At 48.2% G+C, this 22,757-nt stretch overlaps 2 protein-coding genes across 2 annotated transcripts in view; both read right to left on the minus strand.

The window, feature by feature from the left end:
• LOC132076992 (zinc finger protein 420-like) overlaps positions 1 to 19,834 on the minus strand; it is a 98,494-nt gene extending 78,660 nt beyond the window's left edge. Inside the window, 2 exon segments of the mRNA XM_059478427.1 lie at positions 12,194 to 12,847; positions 19,774 to 19,834. Coding sequence (XP_059334410.1) covers positions 12,194 to 12,847; positions 19,774 to 19,834 — 715 coding nt within the window.
• Positions 801 to 1,733, minus strand: LOC132077250 (olfactory receptor 14A16-like). Its single transcript, XM_059478794.1, has one exon. The coding sequence runs from the start codon at positions 1,731 to 1,733 to the stop codon at positions 801 to 803; it is 933 nt and encodes a 310-aa protein (XP_059334777.1).
• Positions 19,835 to 22,757: the final 2,923 nt, after the last annotated feature.

The following is a 22,757-nucleotide window of genomic DNA, read 5'->3' on the forward strand; positions in this document are numbered from 1 at the left end:
CAGGGCTGTGCTTGGCCCCGAGAGCACTCAGGCCTTGCAGCAACACCAGGGCCACCAGGGCAGCGGGGCAGGGCCACGGCAGCAGCACTGGCAACACCAAGTGCTGCTGCAGCTGGGCACAGCTGCTGTGCCAGCACTGATCTGCCCCAGCTCTGCACACAGACATTGCTGCTGCAGCTCCAGAGAAGGCAACAAAAGGGCATCTCTGCAGAAAACTTTGCTGGATGAGCATTTAGCTCCTTTAAAACACTGAGGGTGCAACCCCACATTGACACAGTCTGTGGCCACAGTGATTGTGGAGAGAAACAAAATGGGAAATGGCATTATCAGTGACATTTCTCTGTGGAAAATACAGAAGGGCTTGACAGCTAGCTTACAAGCAAAGCTGAGTTAATGGATTAAAAACCAGTTGATGATTTTAAAATGTTTGCATAGCCAGGAAGAAGACAAGGCATCAACATGGAAACACATTTGAAAAGATAGATGCAAATATTTGCAAGCTAGGCTAGGTGCATACGTAAATGTGCCTTATTAAATTTCTGTAAAACTTTTGCTAATTACATTGATACAAAGATCTTTGCTCTAATTAATATATTTTATTGTGATGTAATTAATGACTTTAAGATGATGCTTTCTTAAAAGTATATAAACTAGAGAACACATGTTGGTCACGTCCAATCTAAGAGTATCAGACAAGATTAAAAAAGTAAAACAAAGAAAAGAAACCTCCAAAATGAAACCAACAGAAGGTATCAAAACCGAGTTTTATTACAAGTGATTTCCAGAAACTGGCCAGCAGTTTAATGTTTTTGAAAGCCTCCAGTCATCAGTCTCCACACTGCAGCATTGAGCTCCTGGTTCCTCAGGCTGTAGATGAGGGGATTCAGGGCTGGAGGTACCATCGAGTATAGAACTGACAGGGCCAGATCCAGGGATGGGGAGGACATGGAGGAGGGTTTCAGATGAGCAAACGCTGCAGTGCTGAGGAACAGGGAGAGCACAGCCAGGTGAGGGAGGCAGGAGGAAAAGGCTTTGTGCCGTCCCTGCTCAGAGGGGATCCTCAGCACAGCCCTGAAGATCTCCACATAGGAGAAAACAATGGACACAAAACAACCAAAATTTAAACACACACTTACAGCAATTAGGACAAATTCCCTGAGATAATGTTTGGAGCAGGAGAGCTTGAGGATTGCGGGTATTTCACAGAAGAACTGGCCCAGGGCACTGCCATGGCACAGGGGCAGGGAAAATATATTGGCTGTGTGGATCAGCGAAAAGAGAAGGGCACTGGCCCAGGCAGCTGCTGCCATGTGGGCACAAGCTCTGCTGCCCAGGAGGGTCCCATAGTGCAGGGGTTTGCAGATGGACACGTAGCGGTCATAGCACATGACAGTCAGGAGATAAAACTCTGTTGCTGCGTAGAAAACAAAAAAAAAAACTTGGGCAACACATCCTGTGTAGGAGATGTCCCTGGTGTCCCAGAGGGAATTGTGCATGGCTTTGGGGACTGTGGTGCAGATGGAGCCCAGGTCACTGAGGGCCAGGTTGAGCAGGAAGAAGAACATGGGCGTGTGCAGGTGGTGGCCGCAGGCTACGGCGCTGATGATGAGGCCGTTGCCCAGGAGGGCAGCCAGGGAGATGCCCAGCAAGAGGCAGAAGTGCAGGAGCTGCAGCTGCCGCGTGTCTGCCAATGCCAGCAGGAGGAAGTGCCTGATGGAGCTGCTGTTGGACATTTGCAATGTCTTGGCAGGAGGATCTGTAAAAAAAGTAATCATGGAATAGTAGGGTTTGGAGAGGATTTTAAATATCCCAGCAGAGCCTTGGGGCACTTTCCCCCCACTGCCTGTCCAGGGCTCTGCTGCCTGGAGCTGTCCCTGCCAGCAGCTGCTTCCCTGTGCCCAGGGCTGAGCCCTGCCAATTCTGCCAGAGCCCAGCCCAGCTTTGGGGGCTCAGCTCTGCCCTGCAGACCCCTCCCAGCTCTGGCACTGCCCAGAGGCCTCTCTGGCTCTGCAGGCTCTGATGGCAATGTCAGAGCAACCTTGAGGAGGCTGGAAAAGCAACACTGATGCCACCTGTGAGGGGTCCTGAGCTGATTTCTGTGACTGCATGGTTTATTCAGATCTGAGAAAAAATGTTTTTGTTTTTCTCAGCCAGAATTAGGAGATGAATATCTATGGGCAATTGCCCATCCAGGCAACTGAGACCAGTAGGTTAAAAAACAGGAATTCCTCTTTTATGCAGCCCCTGCCTTGCTGTGCTCCCTGTATAAAATACTTCGAAATGTGCAGCAGTTATATATCATGCATGATCAATTCTGAACAATGCAGCATCCTCACCACCACAAAGAGAACACTTCCAAGCCTTACCAGCTGTCTCCTCCCACCCAGACCTTGTCCCCCAGTGCTGGGAGCAGCTGCCAGGGCTGGCTGAGAGCTGTCCCTGGCAGGCAGCAGAGTCCCTGCCCCAGCACAGCACCCTGGGCTGCAGGACCCTGCTCTGCAGGACAGCCCTGGGCACCCCTGGCTGCTCTGCACAAGAGACAATCAGAGAATGTACTCACAGGGTCTGTAGGCATTGGGATGTTCCAGCTGCAGGAGATGGCTCCAGGAGCTGCAGCTGCATTGTCCTGCAGCCAGAGGTTCCTGTGCCAAGGGCTGGCAGTGATTGTGCCCCAGGCACTTCTCAGCACCTTCCCAGCCCTGACTGATTGAAGCTCTCTGTGCCTCTGTGCTGTGCCCAGGGTGGCTGCAGGCAGTGCCCCAGCCCTGCTGAGCTGAGAGAAGAGCTGCTCATCAAGAGAAATGTGCTTTTGAAGCTCTTCTTGGTTACCAGGAGCTGCCTCTGTTGCCAGGAGCCGGGCCCAGCTCATCAGCACAGACACAGCACAAGGACTTAAATGAGTCTCTGGGGCTTTGTGCTCAGGCCCTGAACATCAGTCCCTGAGAGGGAGCTGACTCAACCTCTTCAGAACTCCAAGTCAGAATCCAACTCCAAATTTTCTTGGACTTTTAATGGGTCCCACTGAGAGAAATGACTGAGAAAGTGTCCCCAGGCCCCAGGCAGAGCAGAGAACTGCAGGCAGTGATGACAGGTGGGGACAAAGAGAAGCCAAGTCTTGGTGCCCTTGGGCACAGCAGGGTCTGTGCCACCAAGGGCTGGGAGGAGACACCTTGTCTTGAGGCACTGGGGCCTCCTGGCACAGCCCCAGCCAGGCTGGGCACTGTCAGCCCCTTGTCCTGCCCTCAGCATCCCCCCTAGCCCACCTCCCAGTGGCATCAAGGATCTGCTGGAAGGAGTCCCTGGGGAGCCTTGCTCAGCAATGGCCTGGGGGCTCCTGAATGCTCCCTTCAGGGACTGCAGGTTTTTCAAAGGACTTTGGGTTTGGCTTTTTTATTAGAGTCTCTGAGAGGTTTGTGCAATCATGGCCTGCAATTATCTGCTGTAATTAGTCCCTGGAGAGGCTTTGTCAGTAACAACACTCATTGGGGCTCATTAATACTTCAGGGTACTTCAGTTATTTTAAGGTGCCTGGTGTTTCTCTCTTGATACAGACTCTGTGAGAGTTTTGTGCAATCATGGCCCCAATTATCTGCTTTAATGAGTCCCTTGAGAACTTTGTACTGACACTCAGTGGTGCCCATTTAATGCTTTGAGATACTCAAGGTTTTTAAGGTACTTTATGCATTTAAGAATACTTCTAGGTACTTTTAAGGTGTTTCCTTCCCACACTGAGTCTCTGAGAAGTTTTTGTGCCATCCTGGCCTCCAGTTCTCTCCTCCAAGGTGTCCATGAGGATCCTGTGTTGTGTATCTTCCTCCGTTTTGTTTTACAACAAAGATGAAACTGAAAGAATTTCGTAAGATTTTCTAAAAGCATCCAAACAAACATGGGACAACTAATAATACAACAACAACTAAGAGAATTAATAGTCCTGTTTTAGCTAGATATTATCCATCCCTTTAGTCCCTTGGATTGGAAGAGTTTATTGAACCAGTCTTTGTTTTTCACTTGAATATTCTTGAACCCTTCAGTACCTGAATGCTCTTGTGGATTGACTCACTGTGCCTGGAGAGGTTCATGCAATACATGCCCTCAGAGTCTACACTGCCATGCCCAGGTGCCCAGAGTAAAACCTCTATTGCTGTTCTGCAAGGTGGCATGTCTGATGGTCTCTATGTCTGAGAGCAGGCCACTCAATGCAAGGGAGATAGCATTGGCTTGCTTACTTAACAGGCACCCCAGATGGTCAAATTGTCCTAAAGCTTTAGCTGCAGCCACCCAAGGTAGTCCAAATTGGGGGTGCTACCATCCGATACCTGGATTAAAGCTTGCAAAGCCATTTCTTTAATGGCTTTCTTTAATCATCCAATACTTCTCTGAGGATACCTGCTGCTTGATCATCTTATAGGCTGTGTTGTCCTTCTCCAGCTAGATGGTTGATTGTCAATTCTGCCCTTGCCTCATTATTAGCATAGTCTGCTATTAATTGATTTAGTAAACACTTCCATCCCCCTTCCCACAGGGTGTATTCTGTAGGAGATAACAACATGGTCCTAATATATTTTAACTCATAGAGGGTTAAGACATGTGCTGTAAACATTGCCCTAATTAGGCCATTAAAACAAGCTCAGTCCTTCCTATGGTCTTTAGCTGCCCTACACAGCTCCTTGATTTCCTCCAATGGCTAGGAATGAAACCAATTAAACCAATGGCTGATACCTGGGGTTCTGCCTCCTTCTTTCATAACATCCTGGGGCAATGAGGAATTTCAAGACCATTTGCCAGTCTTGTTCCTTTCCTAGGGATCTTCTGGGAGTGAGGGGTGAGGTGGATCTGAGGAGTCCTAACTGTCTTCTGGGGAGGAAGAATAACTTGGAGCAGAAACATTTGGATTAGAAATACTGTGACAGTTGGGCTTTGTATCTTTGATCATGGGGGTATATTGTTGCCGGAGGGTGAGGCAAAGGGCACTGCCATTTTGTCAGGTGTTGAGGAGGAAGGCCCTTGATTTAGGATGGCGGACTTCCAGGGTGGAGTTCTGGAGGCATGGCCCAGGATGGAGGTGGAATGATTAAGAGTGGGGCATGACCCACAATTGTGAGGGTGGAGTCTGGAGGTTCATTCAGGGTGGAAGAGAAGGTTGTGGTAGCAGGAAGTGGAGGAGCCAGAATGGAGGGAGGATGGTCAGTCTCCCAAGCCACATTCGGGCTCCTTCCGTCTTGAGTCTCCAGGGCATGATGCTCCAAGACCGTGTGGCTGTCTCCATCTTGGACTGCCGTGGAAGGTCTGAGAAAGGCAGGTTTGAGGGGAGGTCCTGAGGTAGGAGTGACCAATGGATTGAGTTGTCAACACATTGCTTCCTGGTGAAGGTGGTGTTGAAGATGGGGAGTATGTGGGGTGCAATGGGGTCCCTTTTGATCAAAAGTTGTACAGTTTAACTCCCACTGAGTCCCAAAATTCAGTGGTATGGATTTCATTAGCAGAGGTGTCTGGAAAATTTTTAATGGTCCACCTTGTGATTGATTTCAATTCGTTCTTTGAAAATACTTTGTCATGATCAGTGAGAATTAAAGCATCCATATATGCTCCTTTCTACTTTGGAAATCTGGCTGCCCATTTTTCTCTTTCTCTGCCTGTGAAGGTCCGCCCGAAATGAACGGGTGACGAATGATTTTTGGGTGCAAAAATAACCAACAAAAGGCACAGGGGTTTTGCAGTAACAAATCAACAAGGTGCAATTTTATTGATTATAACCACAGCTAAATATGTGTTTGGTTAAGGGATCTGGGGAAGAGAAGGGTAAGACAAGGGAAAAAGGGAGGAAAGAAGGTCAGGAAATGGGGTATAGCTACCAAAATGTGATGTCTTCGGGGTCCCGCCGCCGAAACTCACTGGTACACGTCTTGGGGAGTACTCAAAAGGCAGTCAAACCGAACCCCAATATATATCTTGGTTGGGGGAAGGGTGGCTGAAATTAGGTTTCCATGGAGGGGAGAAGAATAGGAACAGAAGGAGGGGGTGAGACAGTTCCATTGTTTTCATGGCCAAATGCTCACAGGTACGTTAGGTTTTTCCCACTCCCTGAGTTGGGAGGGAGTACAGTCCCAGTCTCTGAAAGGAGGTTGCCAGGGGTGTGCCATGGGGGTGCCATGGGGGTACCAATAGGGTACCAGAGGGATTCTTGGTTCCTTGATGAGGGGATTTGCATCTCTGTTGGTCCGTCACGGTGGTTGAAGACAGGCAAGAGGGGTCCTCTCACGGAGCAGGGAGGAGCCACCCCAGAGCTCAGTCCAGCCAGGTCAGGAGTTTGGAAGAAAGTCCAGTTTAATTGTCCAGAAAAGGGCAGCATGCCCCCTTCGAGTACAGCATGGCGTGTTCTGCAAACATCACTTGTGAACACACTAGATAAGCAGGAGACTTTCTTTCCCAACTGGCTCAGCAGTTTTAACCCTTCGGTAGTCTTTTCTCATGACAATTGTGAGGCAAAAAATGAAGGATTTTTTGGATGGACTTCTACACTGCCTTATGAAGAAGAGCTACCAGAACAGCCCAAATCAATTATGGGACTTGGGTGCATATTGTAAAAACACAATGGCACAATGGCAAAATGGGCACTAAATGTCTTGCATTTCCCTAAACCCACCTGCAAACCTATGCAGGTGAAATCGTCATTGTCCCTGCATATCCTGGGAAAGGTCCCTTGTAACAATGATGAATCCAAAATCCCAGGGAGCACTGGCCTATCCACGAGCTAACCCCAGCTGATGTGACTGACACAGGGATTCCTGAGTGTCAGGTCCCTGTTCGGGGGCCAAATGTCACAATGAAGGTGGCTGTGACAAAACTCTCTCATTCCCTGACTTCAGGGTGAGGGTGGCAAAAATGAAAAGGAGCAGGATCAATGGAGTTGTTTAAAAGCAACTTTAATAACGGGGTGAAAAACAATAAACATGGAGAAGTTGAGAACAGTATGAGGGGCAGGATCCAAAGACCTGAGTCAAAGGGGAAGCAACAACATGTACATTTGGGAGTAGAAAACTAGAACAACAACCATATAGGGGAAACAAGTAACCAATAGGGGAGTAGACACTTGGACAAGTTAGCACAGCAACACTAAAGGCTTGTGGGGGAACTCTCAAACTCACCCTATGTTAAACAAATGATTCCTAGGGCTTGAAACTCATGCCCAATCCTTTTAGGGTAAAATCTGACTGACTCTGAGTTACAGCTGGGCTAACTACCACACTGCTGATTTGCACTGGCACCTTGGGATCATGTGGCCCAACAGAGCCACAATGATGCCCTTGGTTCCACGAGGCTCCACAGTGTCACAATGGTCCCTTGGATCCATGGTGCTCTGCAGTGTCACAATGGCCTCTTCATTTCACAAGGCTCCCAATGTCACATTTGTCTCCATAGGAAGGAAGCCACGGAGGCCCCATGTTTCAGGAGCTGATGAACGGCAGCCACCAGAGGCCAAGGCAAGCCTGACTTGTCTGTCCTGCAGGTTTGCTTGGAGCAACCCTTGGATATTCAAAATTATGAATGTGGAATCCTAATTTCAGAATTTTATGTCTGGAGAAGCATGATTTTTTCCATACAAAGCAAAGCACAGAGCCCTTTCCAGTGTTTGGAAAACAGGTGAGTTCTGGCACTCAGGAATCAAAGACCAGCCAGACTTGTCTCTCCTGGCAGCTTTTGTCTGGCAGCAATTCTTGGATAGAGAGATATTTGGAGGTGGAATCCAAATTTTGGCCATGGCTGCCTGTAAAAAGTGAAAAGAAGAGCCCAGAGCCCCAGTGTTTCAGGGGCAGATGGGAGCAGCCTTCCACATTCCAAGGTCAGACAGACCTGTCAGGTGGCCCCTGGGAGACCAAGGCAGCCACACCTATTTCATGTTCCGTTGCTTCCACAGGGCCCTGCAGTGTCACAATGGCTCCTTGCTTCCATTATGCCCTCAGGTGTCATAATGGCCATTTGATTACACAAGTCCGTAAGGATCCTAATGGTCTCCATGGTTCCACAAGGTCCCACAGTGTCATAATGGTCTATTGGTTCCTTGAAGCCTTGCTGTGTCCAATGGCCCCTTGGTTCCATTGGGGCCCAGTAGTGCAACAATGATTCCCTTAGTTCCACAAGTTCCCAGAGTGTCACAATGGACCCTTCCTTCCATGAGGCCCTGCAGAGTCACAATGGTCTCCATGATTCCACGGGGTCTTGCAATGTCACAATGCTCTCCATGGATCCATGGTGCCTCGCAGGATCACAACGGCCCTTTGGCTCCACGAGGCCCTGAAATGCAGCAATGGCCTCTTGGTTCCACAAAGCCCTGCTGCTTCACACTGGCTCCTTAGGACCATGCAGCCCAACAGAGCCACAAAGATATTCTTGGTTCCACAAGGCCCCATAGTGTCACAGTGCCCCCTTGGATCCATGGTACCCTGCAGGGTCACAATGTTCCCCTTGGTTCCAAAAGTTCCTACAGTGTAACAGGTTCCACAAGGGCCTGCAGTGTCACCATGGCCCATTGGTTCCACAATGCCCTGCAGTGTCACAATGGCCTCCATAGGAAGGAAACAAGTGAGCCCCAGTGGTGCAGGGGCAGATGAGAGGCAGTCACCAGAGGCCAAGTCTAGCCAGACTTGACTGTATGGGCAGCTTTCATCCAGGAGTAACCCTTGGATATAGAGAATTTTAGACACGGAATCACAGTTTTGGCCATGGGTGCCTAGACAAGAAAGACAGTTCTTTCCCATAGGAATAAAAGCACAGAGCCCCAGTGCTGCACGGTCAGATGGGAAGTGGCCCTTGACATGTCAAATTCAGTGGGACGTCTCAGACAGCCTCCAGGAGTCCAAACCAGGAAGACCTGTTCCATGGTCCATTGACTTTATGGGTGCTAACACTGTCACAATGCTCTCCTTGATTCCATGAGGTCTGGAAATGTCACAATGGCTTCTTGGTTTCATGAGCCTCAACAGAGTCACAAGGGTCCATTGGCCCCACGCAGCCCCGCTGTGAAACAATGGCTCCTTGTTTCTATTTTAAATCAATCACAATCAAACCACAGTTTGATCCTTGATCCTTGCTTCCATGGGGCCCATGATTTGCACAATGATCTCCTTGATTCCATGATTCCTGGATTCCACAGTCTCACCATCGTTTCCTTGGATCTCCATTGTCACAACTGACCCATGGTTCCATGAGGTTCCGTAGTGTCACCGTGGTCGCTGTCAGAGGCTGGATGAGATCGATGTCCTGAGACACCTTGGGATGCTCGGAATGCCCGTGTGGGGCCAGGGCTGGGTCAGGCCTTGGTTTGTGGTGGGACAGAGCCCCGCCCCCAGCCCTGGCCTGGCAGAGCTGTCAATCACATAGCAAATGCTGTGATAACCCCACCCTGATTGGCTGAGCTGTCAATCAATCACACACCAGCAGCTGGTGCTACTCTGGCTCATACTGGACAAGCAATTGGCAGTCCCACCCCCGGAGCGGGCCCATGAAGGCCCAGGGGGTTAAAAGCCGGAGCACGAGGCCAGCCCATGGTCTGGATTCTGCCTTCTCCTGGGGTTTCTCTGTTAGTGACGCTGGAACCCCAGCAGTTGGTACTTATGTGTGTGTCTTTCTATGGATCTTCTGTCTTTCTGTTGTTCTCTATTTCTTCTCCTTCTAATCCTACTTACCTGGAACATTTTTGGTAACTTCACATGTTAAGGGTTAAAGGTTTTTAGATTAAATGTGTGGGAATCCAGGGCAAAGGGAATATTTCTCTGTGGGGGTTCTGACCCCCACAGAAACACTGCCTTTAACCTTCCCCCATGGAGAGGACTTCCAGGAGTTTGAGACAGATTACAATTTACCAAAGTCTGAAATAGATTATAGGGTAGTATAGCATGTCCCTTGGGTGAGAAATTTAGATTTTGGGATTTTTAATATGATGTAGATAGGAAGCAAGATGGAGGCATTTGGATGTAGTCCCTGTCTTCTTCTTCATCCACTCCATTTTCTGCAGTGTTGGTGGCACAGGGTGATTGGTCAAGGAAAGCACAGTGCAGAGGTTACCTGGACAGTCAAGGGATGAGTTATTGGTCGATAAGTAGAAATAATGTAAGTTTTAAGAGTTAATTGGGTAAGACAACTTTAAAAGACCTTGAAACCGTACATTTTAGAGCCATTTTGAGGTGTTTGTCCAGCTTGCTGAACCTGGTATACACAGCATGCAAAACTTTAGAGAAGATAACAATAAACAAGAAGCTGAAGACAAAAAAAGTCGTGTGCATTTCCTTTTACCTGGCACAGAACTGCTACAGGAGGGTTTCCCACATCCAGAGAGCCCCCAGAAAGGCCCAGCATAAAACAAACATCAATAACTGGCACCATGACAATATTTGTAATAGGTTGTTTTTTCCATAAAATTTTTAATGAAGAGTGTTGTCTTAATTAGCCAATCATGTGAAATATGTTGATTAAATGACCAATGATGTCCACCTCTAGGAAATTAAGGTATAAAAGAAGAGGATTGAAAAAAGGGTGGCTTTGAGCCCTTAGACTTGTGATCGGAGTCTGTGTTATCTCTGATTGAATGGTGACATTTTGGTATCTGTGGGGGCTGTTGGGGCTCCTTTCTGAACCTCAAGACCCAAGAGGATCTTCTCTAATAAACTCTGCCTGAAGATCCCACTGTGCCCATGACAGGAACCCCTGTGAGTGTCTGGGACGTCCTGGCTCTTTGGCAGCCTGGGGACTCCTGGGATGTAACTTTGGAGTCCCCATGAGTGCCTGTGATAGATCGGTGCCTTTGCAGCCCAAGGTGCCCTGGGATGTCACCATGGAATGGCTGTGACTGCCTCTGACCACACGGCTCTTTACCATCCCCAGAAAGCCCTGGCAGGTCTCCATGGAGCCCCGGTCTGTGCCTGTGACATTCCAGCTCTGGAACAGCCTGGAGACTCTTGGAAAGTCCCTATGGAAAACCTTTGAGGGCCTGTGACAAATCTGATCCTTAGCAGGCAACCATCACCAGTGCCCTCTTGCTATGGTCTGTTTCCATGGCAACCATCACCACCTCCCTTTTGCTATGGTCAGTTTCCATGGCAACCATCACAAACCCCCTGTTGCTATGGTCAGTCCCTTGGCAGCTCCATGGAGACCCCATGATGGGGTGGTTGCCATGGACACCAGCTCAGGCCTGCAGCCAGAGCCCATTGCCATGGCAATGATTTTCAGCCCCCCATCCCCAGGCTCATGGGATCCCAGAACCACAGAATTGGCTGAGCTGAGAGGGCCCCATCAGGATCCTCCAGTCCAACTGCGGGCCCTGCACAGGACACCCCAACAATGCCAGCCTGGGCCTGGCAGCGCTGTCCAAATGCTGCTGGAGCTCAGAGAGCCCTGGAGCTGGGACCCTTCCCTGGGGAGCCTGGGCAGGGCCCCAGCAGCCTCTGGGCAAAAACCTTTTCCTGACATCCAACCTGAGCCTGCCCCGACTCAGCTGCAGCCGTTCCCTCCACTCCTGTCCCTGGGTACCAGAGGGAAGAGATTCCCACAGCCCCAGCCAGGGACCCGCTCCCAAGGCTGCTGCTATGGCCACCAGGGCTGGGATCAGCTGGGATGCTTGGTTTTCATGGGCCGGGGTTCAGGAATGGGATTCCCTAATTTCCTGCTCCTGCTAAAACCACACTGCCCTCGCTGCCCTCCCGCCTCCCATGGAAAGCACAAACAGCAAAGATCCTGGGCTGGGATAAGAACAATTTACTGGTAACAGCAACGAGATAAGGAACAAACAGGAACAGCAACAACACTGATAACAGTAGAGATCAGAAAAACTATTTACAGGGAAAACTGCAACACCACCGACTGTCTCTTCCCGGCCACATATTCACTCCTGCCTGGAAAGGACACCCTTCTCCTTGGGGAAGACAGAATCCCTTTCCTACCCCTAGCAATGATCTGATTTGGGAGAGAATATAATGACGCAACCATGGCCAGACCCTCATGTTCTTGGACCCACATCATGTCATTGGCAGGGGCAGGAAAAGGGACAGGACTCTTTCAAGCATTAATGACAGGGAACATGGATCACCAGGGTTCTTCCAAATGTGGCTACTCCAATGGGGGATGAAGCTGGAGCAGTGCACAAAGCATTTCCTGCAGTTGCGGCATTTGCAGAGCTTCCCTTACCAGTGCCTCCATTGGTGTTTGATCAAGTGAGAGCTCTGGGTGAAGCTCTTCCCACACTGGAGACACTCGTAGGGCCTCTCCCTAGTGTGGATGCGCCAGTGGGTGATGAGGTGGGAGTTGCGGGTGAAGCCCTTCCTGCAGTTGGGGCAGCACAAGGGCCTCTCCTCTGTGTGAATCTGCTGGTGCCTGAGGAGAGTGGAGGTGGTGTGAAACTTTTTTGGACACTCAAGACACTCATAGGGCTTTTCCCTGGTGTGGATGCGTTGGTGGGTGACGAGCTTAGAGCTGCACCTGAAGCCCTTCCCACATTCCCCACATTTGTAAGGCCATTCCCCAGTGTGGATCATCTGGTGGTGGATCAGGAAATTGCTCTGGCAAAAGCTTTTCCCACACTCCAAACACTTGTAGGGCTTCTCCCCATTGTGAAGCTGCTCATGCACCACCAGCTCTGAGTTCTAGCTGAAGCTCTTTCCACATTCCTGGAACAGGGTGGGTCTTTGCTCCTCAGAGCACCCTGGGCTGGATTTGGAGCCCCTCCTCCTGTGGGATCTCGAGGGCTTTTTGTCTCTGTTGGAGTCCTGTGCTTTGGAGCTGCTTAAAACAGCCTTTTCCACAAGGTTCTGCTGTGGGGATTTGTCCTCCCTGGTCTCCATCCTCAGCTTCTTGCCTGTGGGAGAAAGGACAAGGACAGGATGCGATTTGTCTCTGTGCCACAGGGAAGGAGAAGGAGATTCCCCCCCATTGCATCCCTGGCAGGACGGGGTTTGCAGCGGCATTGTCCTGCAGCTGGGAGCCGTGCTGGGCTGGGAGATGGAGCAGGAGAGAGGGGGAAAGGGGCACTGACTTCCTCCAAAACTGCTTGGGAGTCCTGAGGCATTGTCTCAGTTTGAATAGACAGGTGTATGCTAAGGAAGGCAAGAGCCTCCCTTGAAATGGAAAAGGTAAACACTCTCCCCCCGAATTGTTATAATTTTGAAATTATGTGGCTCTAAGGCAAAAGATATGGGAATAGGAATAAAAGTTATTTAGCAGTAAAATTAAAATATAAATGCAATAGTACAAAGAAAAAGTCCTAACAGATTCAGAATACGACCTGATACCCTGTGGGGCGCAGTGGCGGTAGCAGTCCCAGTAAATGGTGGCTGTATTCCTTCTGCAGTGACAGGTGTGGCTCTGTTGAAGCAGGGATCCTGTAGGAGGGTGGAGTTTTCCTCTGAAGGTCCAGTGGTGGTGGTTTTGGGCCTGCTCTTCCTCTGGGAATCCAGTGGAAAAGGCTGACTCTGGTCTTCCAGCTCTCTGATTATATCCAGGTAGGAATGCTTGGCTCCTCCCTCTGGGCGGAGCTTCTTGCAATGGGATGATGGAATTTTATCAGTCATGCAGGGGCACTCAATGGCCCATTAACAGAAGATATCTCCTGGGAGGGAGGATGGGTTGTGGAAGAGATAAAGAAAAGTGCCCAATTAACAGAAGATAACTGCCCCATCAGATAGGAATAGAATACAGCCCCCATGTCCAACCTAAGACAGCTGGGAAATGCTTTGCAGTATTCTGTGTCTGTGTGTCCGTGTTCGTGTGTATTTTACACTCCAAGTCCCCCAAATTTCCAAGAGGTTTTCCCAGAGGCGTTGTCTTGTCCCGGTGTCCATCTGCACCTCCCGTCACTGTGTCACTGTCACCTGCAGCCATCTCTGAGCCCACTGGCACCTCCCAGGTTTGCACTGAATCCCTCCCTGCTGCCCTCCAGCACTAGCAATGCCCATGGCAGGGAGCTCAGAGCAGGAGCAGCCAGGCCAGGGCTAATGCCAGGATCATGAGCGCCTGGCAGAGGCAGGAGGAATCCCCCATTCCAGGCGGTGCAAGAGGGGCACCCATGTCCCCTCTCAGCCCCAGGGCTACAGACCAGGGAGGAGATGTCTCAACTGCCTCAGCTGAATTGCTTCCCTCAGCCCTTGGCCTAGGAAGTCTCTGGCTGAAGCACAACCTCTAGAGGAGAGTTTCTACAAGGAAGAGAAAAGAAAGGAATTGTTTCTTCCCTTTCCCTCATCCCTGCCCCTTGTGCTGATTTTCTTGTCATCTCTTAGCAAAACCAACAGAAAAGCATCTGCAATGAGGTGTTTCCCAGGGTCAGTTCCTAAATAGCACAAAGGAAGGTTTTCTGCCAAGGGAAAAAGTGCAAAATGTGGGATTTGTTCAGACAGTTTAAAACATAACAATTTCTAAGCACTGGAAATCCAGAGGCCATAAAAACAGAGTCTGCAGTTGTGATGGTCCATTGTCCTCCCTCTTCCCACTGCTGATTTGTCACATCCCAACTCCAGAGGAGCAGATCATGGAAAGAAGACCTGCAGGGAGTGTTGGAGGCCTAATCCCAGAGACAGGAAGAAAGAGTGAAATCAGGAAAAGATTTCCAGTTTTTTTTCCTATCATAATGACCACAAATAGCTCTGTAGTCCATGTGCAATATCCAGATGAAGAGGAACGTTCCTGGTTTTTAATGCCACATTGCAGTACTTTGGAACATCTTTCTGGATGAGAACAAACCACAGGCCAATAACTGACCCACTTCGGTTCCCAAATCAGAAATCATTAAACTTCTACCAAGATGTCTTTCTCTGCAGGTGTCCCAGATTGCAGGCAAGATGGATTCTATTTGCCATCTGTATGGCAGTTTTCCTTATCTCTTCCACAAACAGTCCTCCCTCTGGGGGGCACATCTGCTGATAACAGACTATTGAATGTCACCGCATGGCTGATGAGAACTACAGCATCCCATTGGGAGATGCTCTGCCCAGAGGGAAGAGCCAATCATTCTAGCCAGATAGAATCTGGAGATTCTGGAACAGCAGCTTCTCTACTGGATTTCCCAGAGGAACAGCAGCTGCCTCTTCTTCCATTGGATCCTCTGAGCAACACTACACCCTTTTCTACAGGAGCCCTGCTCCAACAGAACCACACCTGCCACTCCAGGAGGACTGTAGCCACATTTCCACTTGGATTGCTACCAACAGCCTGACCAACAGGATGTCCGGTTGTGTTCTGACTCTGTAAATGCTTTTTTAGTTTACTGCATTGTTGATTTTATCCTTTTATTTTCTTCCCTATTACAGAAATGTTATTTCCTGCTCCCATACTTTTTACCTGAGACCCCATTAATTTAAAATTTATAGCAATTCCCAGGGGGAGGGTTCACATTCTCCATTTCAGGAGAGGCTCCTGCCTTCCTTAGCAGGCACCTGTCTTTCCAAACCAAGGCAGCAGGACAGAAGGCACTTTGATTCCTTTTGTCCCAAGTTTCTCCTGAGTTCATGACTTCAGATGAACTGGAATGGTCCCAACAGCACAAAAGCAGCCACAATGAGCAGGATCGAACCCCCAGGCCACCATTAAATGGACTCAATCCACGCCTTGCACAGCCCAGCAGCAATTCCTGTCTGTGCCCCAGCTCTGGGTCAGCCTGAGGGGCATTGCTCTGATGTGTGCGGGGCCGGCTCCTGCAGGACACAGCGCTGGGAGCCGCTCTGTGTCCCGCAGCTTTGGCATCTCAGGCGCTGCTCCACAGCTGCGGGGCCATGCCACCACTTTTCCATGGCTGTAGTCCCTGTGCCACCACTGTTCCATGGCTGTAGTTCCTGTGCCACCACCATTCCATGGCTGTAGTTCCTGTGTCACCACTGTTCCACCTTTTCCATGCTCACTCCACTGCTGCTCAAAAGCTGTGCTGTGCTTTTCGTCTGCTCTTCCACTGCTGCTCCTCTGCTGCTCCAACACCGCTCATCTCCCACTGTTCCACTGCTCCTTCTCTGCTCCTCCCTTGCTCCCCTGGTGTTCCACGGCTGCTGCTTCTGTTCTAGTGCTGCTGCCACAGCTGTGGTGTCACAGAGAGGGGAACATTTGGGCAGCAACCACTGTGGTGTCACGGAGACCGGGACAATGGGGCTGCCACAGCTGTGGTGTCACAGAGAGGGGAATATTGGGGTGGCTGCTGCTGTAGTGTCATAGAAGGGAACACTGGGACTGCCATCACTGGGGTGTCACAGAGAGGGGACTGTTGGGGCTGCCACCACAGTGGTATCATACACATGGGAATGCTGGGGCCACCAGTTCTGTATTGTCATAGAGAGGAGAATATTGGGGCTGCCTCTACCATGGAGTCATAGAGAGAGAAATGTTGGGGCTCCCAAAGCTGTGGTGTCACAGACAGGGCACTCTGGGGCTTCTACTGCTGTGGTGTCACAGAGAGGGGGACTTGATGCTGCCACATCTATGGTGTCACAGAGAAGGAAATGTTGGGGCTGACTCTGGTCTGATTCCTCAGACAAGGGAATGCTGAGGCTGCCACTGTTGTGGTATCACAGAGAGGGGAATGTTGGGGCTGCCATCCTTGTGGGCTCGAAGACAGGAGAACCTTGGGGCTGCTACCCCTGTTTTGTCATACAGAAGTCAATGTTGGGACTGCAATCTCAGTGGTGTCACAGAGAGTGGAATGCTGGGGGAGTCACCCCTGTGGTGTCACAGACAGGGAAGCATTTGGGACTGCCACCCCTGTGGTGTCACAGAGAGGAGAACACTGGGGTTGCAATTGCTTTGGTGTCATAGACAGGGGGGACATTGGTATTGCCACTGCTGTCATGTCACTGACAGGGAAACACTGGGGCTGCAAATGCTGAGGTGTCACAGAGAGGGGAATGTTGGAACTGCCACTGTGGTGCTGCCATAGAGAGTAGAACTTTGGACAGCCAACCCTGCAGTGTCATAGAGAGGGGAACTTTGGGGCTTCCACTGCTGTGGTGTCACAGAGAGGGGAACATTGGGGCTGCTACTACTGTTTTCTCATGAAGAGGGGAATCTTTGTTCTGCCATTGTGTTGGTGTCATACAGAGGGGAACGCTGTGGGTGCCACCTCTGTGGTGTCACAGAGAGGGGGATGAGGGGTGGCACAGCTGTGTTGTCACAGAGACGGGAACACTGGGGCTGTAACCACTGTGGTGTCAAAGAGAGGAGAACATTGTGGCTTCCACTATGGTGGTGTCACAGAGAAGGGATTTAGGGCTGCCACTGCTGTGGTGTCACAGAGAGAGGAATGCTCAGTTTGGAACCGCTGTGGTATCATAGACAGGGGAACATTGGTGTTGCCACCATTGTTGTCTCACACACATGGGAACACTGCCAAACCTTCCCTGGTGCTGTGCCCACTCCAGTGCTGCTCCTCTGTGACACTGCAGTGCCTCTGGGGACATTGTCACACTGCAGTGCTTCCTGGGCACATTGTGACTCTCTGGAGACTCATGGGACTATAGGGGCCCTGTCACACTCCAGGGTCTTGTAGAATCCATGTAACCAAGAGGACAGTGTGAAGCTCTGTGGCTTCATGGAACCATCCATTGTGATACCTCAGGGCCTCATGCTTCCCACATTTCTGTAAACAGCAGAGTTCTCAGGCTTGTTTTTTAATAACAAGTAAATATCTTGTCCTTGGATAAGTTTTGGGAAAGCAAAAGTGACAAACATGAAGGCCTTGAGAACCATTCATATCAGGCTGAGAAAACAAATCTTGGTTTCAATAACAAACCACAAATATTGAAAACAAAAGGAGGGGTTGGTGTTTAATCTGTAACCAATGATGAGCTTGGGTTTTGCAATATGTATGAACTTAATTAACACGGTTATAAAATGTGCATGCTGGATCAATAAATTGGAGTTCGATGCTGATCAGAGGATGGTTCGTCTCCCCTCGCTTTCTACACAGGAGCACAGGTTGCTTTTGAGATTTCGAAATGGGAAGCTGTGGGTTGGATGTTGTGGGACTGTACTGCATCTGGCTGGAGTGAGGCAAAAGAGGTGTCTAAATATGCTACTTTGTGGAAAATTATCATGGAGGTGTTTCAAGCCCTGAAGGCAGAGAGGAAAGCTGCTGCTGCGGCATGTGCAGCCCTTGCCTCTGAGTCAGAACAGCCTCAGGCATTTCCAGTAACTTCAGTTCAGCAACTGCTTTCTACCACCTTAGACATTCTCTCACGCAGCAAACAACCCCTCAGCTCAGAATGGAGCATTACACCAACTGCTCCTCCAGCTCAGAGCGAGAATGAGGAAGCTGCTGCCTCTTCAGGGGCTTAGGCTGCAGACCAAAGGACAGTTGTACTCAGAGTGAAGAAACTATTGATAACAGTAACTTAGAAACTAAACATGCTGAAAGTGAAAAGGATAAGGAGATGTTATTATGAGTAATACTTCTATGGAACAGGATTAAAAGTCTTTAGTGGACAGTTTGCAAAAATTGGTAATTCAACAAAAGGATTCAGTTGTCCCCAAAAGAGACTATTCTTTTGAGAAAATGGACTTGCCAATGATAGCAGGTTCAGACAGACAACCAGGAAACCAGTTACCACCCTATCAGTTTGTCTCTGAGGCAGCATTCGAGCCGATTAGACAAAATCCTCCCTCTCATGCTGTAAAGAATATGGAATTAGAGTTGGAATGTGACCCTGGAATAGAAGAAGCTCAGAAACAAAAGTGGAAGGGAGTTATTCCAGAAGCTATTGTAGAAGGGACTTTTCTCTGCAATGATGTAGAAGCTTTTCCTGTAGTAACTAATGCTGCAAGTAGAGTTTGAAAACCCTTCAACTAGGAGATTTTAGAGAGGTTAAGAGCTGCAATTTCACAATTTGGTTTAAAATCCCAACTTGCACAGTCACTTTTGCAGTATATTTTTACATCTAACATATTAATTCCAGCTGATGTGTATACCTTAATAAGACTCATAATGCCACCCCATCAGCAGGTGATGCTTCATAAAAGCTAGGAGGAGAAGTGTGCTCAGGAAGCTGCAAGACCTAGAGTGCAGGGTGATCCTCTGTATGGTTTAACAGCACAACAGTTACTTGGCAAAGGGCCCTGGGCTACTGCCACTGCCCAGGCTAGGAGCATTGATCAAGTCTTGCAGATGAATCAACAACTAGCATATAATGCTATCCTTGCACTTCCAGATGGATTACACACTAAGTCTTTTACACAGATTCGCCAAGGAATGAATGAGGACTTTGATAAATTTTTAGACAAATTGCAAGAAGCTATCTATGATCATCCTTGTTTGGATTCAGACACAAAGATACAATTGTTTAATATGTTTGTTTTTGACAATGCTAATGATAAAACTCAACAGATTTTGGGAAAAATAAAGAAGGGAGCTGATGTTACAGAAATGCTGGAACTCATGGCTAGAACTACAGAGAGACAAAAAGCAGCTTATGTAGTTGCTGCAGTACAGGATGCAGTAAAACCATTGCTTTCTAATGGTTCTAAATGGTTCTAATGGTTCTAAAACCATTGCTCCCTTTACTGCAAAAGGGAGCCAAAGGAAAGAACATTAACTGCTTTGGATGTGGTAAAATCAGACATGTTAGGAGTCAGTGTCACTCTGCAACTATGAAAAAATTTTGTTCTATCTGAAAAAAAGATAACCACAATACTAAAGAATGTCGGTTCCAGGGAAACGGGTCTCGGAACGCCTTCTCTCCGGGCATCACACAGCAAGTACAGAGAGCTGCCTGGAGAGCTCAGCCTCCCACGGAGGAGGAGGAGGACTTTACTCACTCAGATCATCAACTTCTGGAAGCGCCGGAGTGGATGTAGAAACCGCAATAGACGTGACCATCACGGACTCTGCTGTGCACCTGATAGATAGTAATGTAAAAGGATCCGTGGGGAATGGGCTTAGTGCTTTTCTGTTAGGGAGATCATCTGCCAGTAAAAAGGGATTGGATGTAATTCCTGGGGTTATTGATGCAGACTATCAAGGGGTTGTTAAAATTATGGTCAGAACATTTTTCCCTCCTGTATCTATTACCAAAGGTTCACGAATTGCTCAGCTTGTTCCTTTTAAGCCTTGTGTCCCCTGTACAGGCTACAAGGAATGGGGAACAGGAAGTTTTGTTTCCACAGGTAAACCAGAAGTATATTGGGCCATGGACATCACAAGAGGTAAACCAGACAAACAGGTAACCCTGACACATCCTAATGGTGATTCTATTACAAAGAAACTCATAATTGACACTGGAGCAGATGTAACCATAATTTCAAACACAATATGGCCAAAAACTTGGGCATTGGTCAATCCTACTTTAGGCATTGCAGGTACTGGAGGGACTCAGGCAACTCAGATGAGCAGGGAAATAATTACTTTTACTTTCCCAGATGGAGTGAATGTGTCTACAAGGCCTTATGTCATGCAAACTCCTGGTTCTTTACTAGGTCTTCTTGGTGGGGATCTGTTAAGTCAATTAAAAGCTACCATTGTCACACAGCCTTTCTAGCAGCGGCCACTGGGGGGCAGCCAATCCTCAAAATTAGCTTAGCCACTAATACACCTGTGTGGATTGATCAGGGGCCGCTGTCAAAGGAAAAATTCCCCATAATCCAACAATTAGTGCAAGAACAGCTTGAGGAAGGACACATAAAGCCATCCACTAGCCCTTGGAACACTCCAACTTTTACCACCCTGAAAAAGAGTGGGAAATGGAGGTTGCTACATGACTTACGTGCTGTTAATGCAGTAATTCTAAGTATGGGTGCCTTGCAACCTAGTCTTCCATCTCCTACTATGATACCTGAGTCATAGAATCTATTGATCATTGATCTCAAAGATTGTCTTTTCACCATCCCCTTGCATCCAGAAGACACTAGTAATTTTGCCTTTTCTGTTCCATCTATCAATAAGGCAGAACCCTACAAAAGGTATGAATGGATTTGTTTCCCCGAAGGCATGCAAAATTCCCCTACAATGTACCAAAATTATGTGGCTTAGGCATTAGAACCTGTTTGGCAGCAATTCCCTGAGTATATCATCTATCACTACATGGATGATATATTAATGGCTGGAAAATAATTAGACTCTGTAACTCTTCTAAAAACTGTGACAGTGTTGCTAGAAGAAAGGAGTATAAAAATTGCTCCTGATAAGGAGCAATCTTCTGCTCCTTAGAAATATTTCAAGTAGCAGATTGATCAGTCTGTAGTGAAGCCACAAAAACTCACCATTACCATTGAAATTAAAACTGTACATGATATCCAGAAGTTAGTAGAAGATATTTAATAGATTAGAACTATATGTAAGATAATTTAGAAAGAACTTGAACCATTAATACAGTTTTTAAGTACTTCGTCTCAAGCAGATGAACGCCGGACCCAAGATTAAGAAACAACAGCAAGCCTTAGATCACATTGCCACAAAGGTTGCTACCTCACATGCACATCATCTGATTGAAGATGTTCCAGTTCAATTGATGATCATCAACCAGAGCAAAGAAGATGGCAATTATGCCAAGCATCCTTTCGCCTTGATTTATCAATAGGTTAAAACTCAAGCTAATCCTTTTGTTATTTTAGAATGAGTATTTTTACCTGTAAAACAATCTAGAACTACTACCACTCAACTGGAACTTTTTGCTCATTTGATTATGAAAGGTAGTGAGTGAATATTAGAATTCTAGAGACGTGAACCATATTCAATTGTAGTACCATTAGCTAACTAATATCTTAAATAGAGAATTAAGCATTCTGTTTCTTTACAGATAGCTTTAACTAAATATGATGGTAAAGTTCACAATACTTATCCACAGCACCAGCTGTTATCTTTAGTGGAGCATCATTTAGAGGTGATTCCCTCCTGAAGGGAACTGAGGGCCCCATATGTCGACCAGACCCATCCCACAGGGAAGTCTGTTGCCTCCCTGGGACCTGGGTACAAAATATCACTGAGAGACTTCCTGGGCTGATTCAGCCCTCTGATTATTACCCACTGCTGATACTCCAGGCTGGTAGTGATGAGATTGAGAAGAGGAGTGTCAAGGCAATTAGAAAGGACTTCAAGGTACTGGGTCAGGTAGTTGATAGGGCAGGAGCACAGGTAGTGTTCTGCTCAGTCCCATTGGTGGCGGAGGAAAATGATGAAAGAAACAGAAGAATCTGCATCATCAACAAGTGGCTTAAGGGTTGGTGTCACCGGCAAAATTTTGGATTCTTTGATCATGGGGAAAATTTTACAACATCTTCTCTGCTGGAACCAGATGGGGTACACCTCTCTGTTAAGGGCAAAAGGTTTTTAGCTCATGAACTGGCAGACCTCATTGAGAGAGCTTTAAACTAAGTTTGAAGGGGGAAGGAGAACCAGCTGAGCTATCTGGAAACAGGCCCAAGAATTGCAAGGCTAAGATAGGGGTGAAGTCAGTAGCCCAGATGAGGTGCATGTATACCAATGCACGCAGTTTGGGCAATAAACAAGAAGAGCTGGAGGCCATGGTGCAACTGCAGAGCTATGTTGTAGTTGCCATCATGGAAATGTGGTGGGATGACTCACATAACTGGAGTGCTACACTGGATGGATACAAGCTCTTCAGAAGAGATAGGAAAGGAAGAAGAGGAGGTGGGGTGGCCCTTTATATTAGGCAAACTTTTGATGCCATCAAAATTGAAACAAAGGAAGATGGAGTTGAATGTCTATGGATAAGAATTAAGGGGAAGGCCAACAAGGCTGACACCATATTGAGAGTCTGTTATCATCCACCCAACCAGGAAGAAGA

Source organism: Ammospiza nelsoni, chromosome 9 (assembly GCF_027579445.1).
Source record: "Ammospiza nelsoni isolate bAmmNel1 chromosome 9, bAmmNel1.pri, whole genome shotgun sequence".
In the NCBI taxonomy this organism is placed as follows: Eukaryota; Metazoa; Chordata; class Aves; order Passeriformes; family Passerellidae; genus Ammospiza; species Ammospiza nelsoni.

Excerpts from the sequence above, each read along its gene's own strand:
- LOC132077250 (XM_059478794.1), bottom strand. The coding sequence starts at position 1,733 with ATGTCCAACAGCAGCTCCATCAGGCACTTCCTCCTGCTGGCATTGGCA.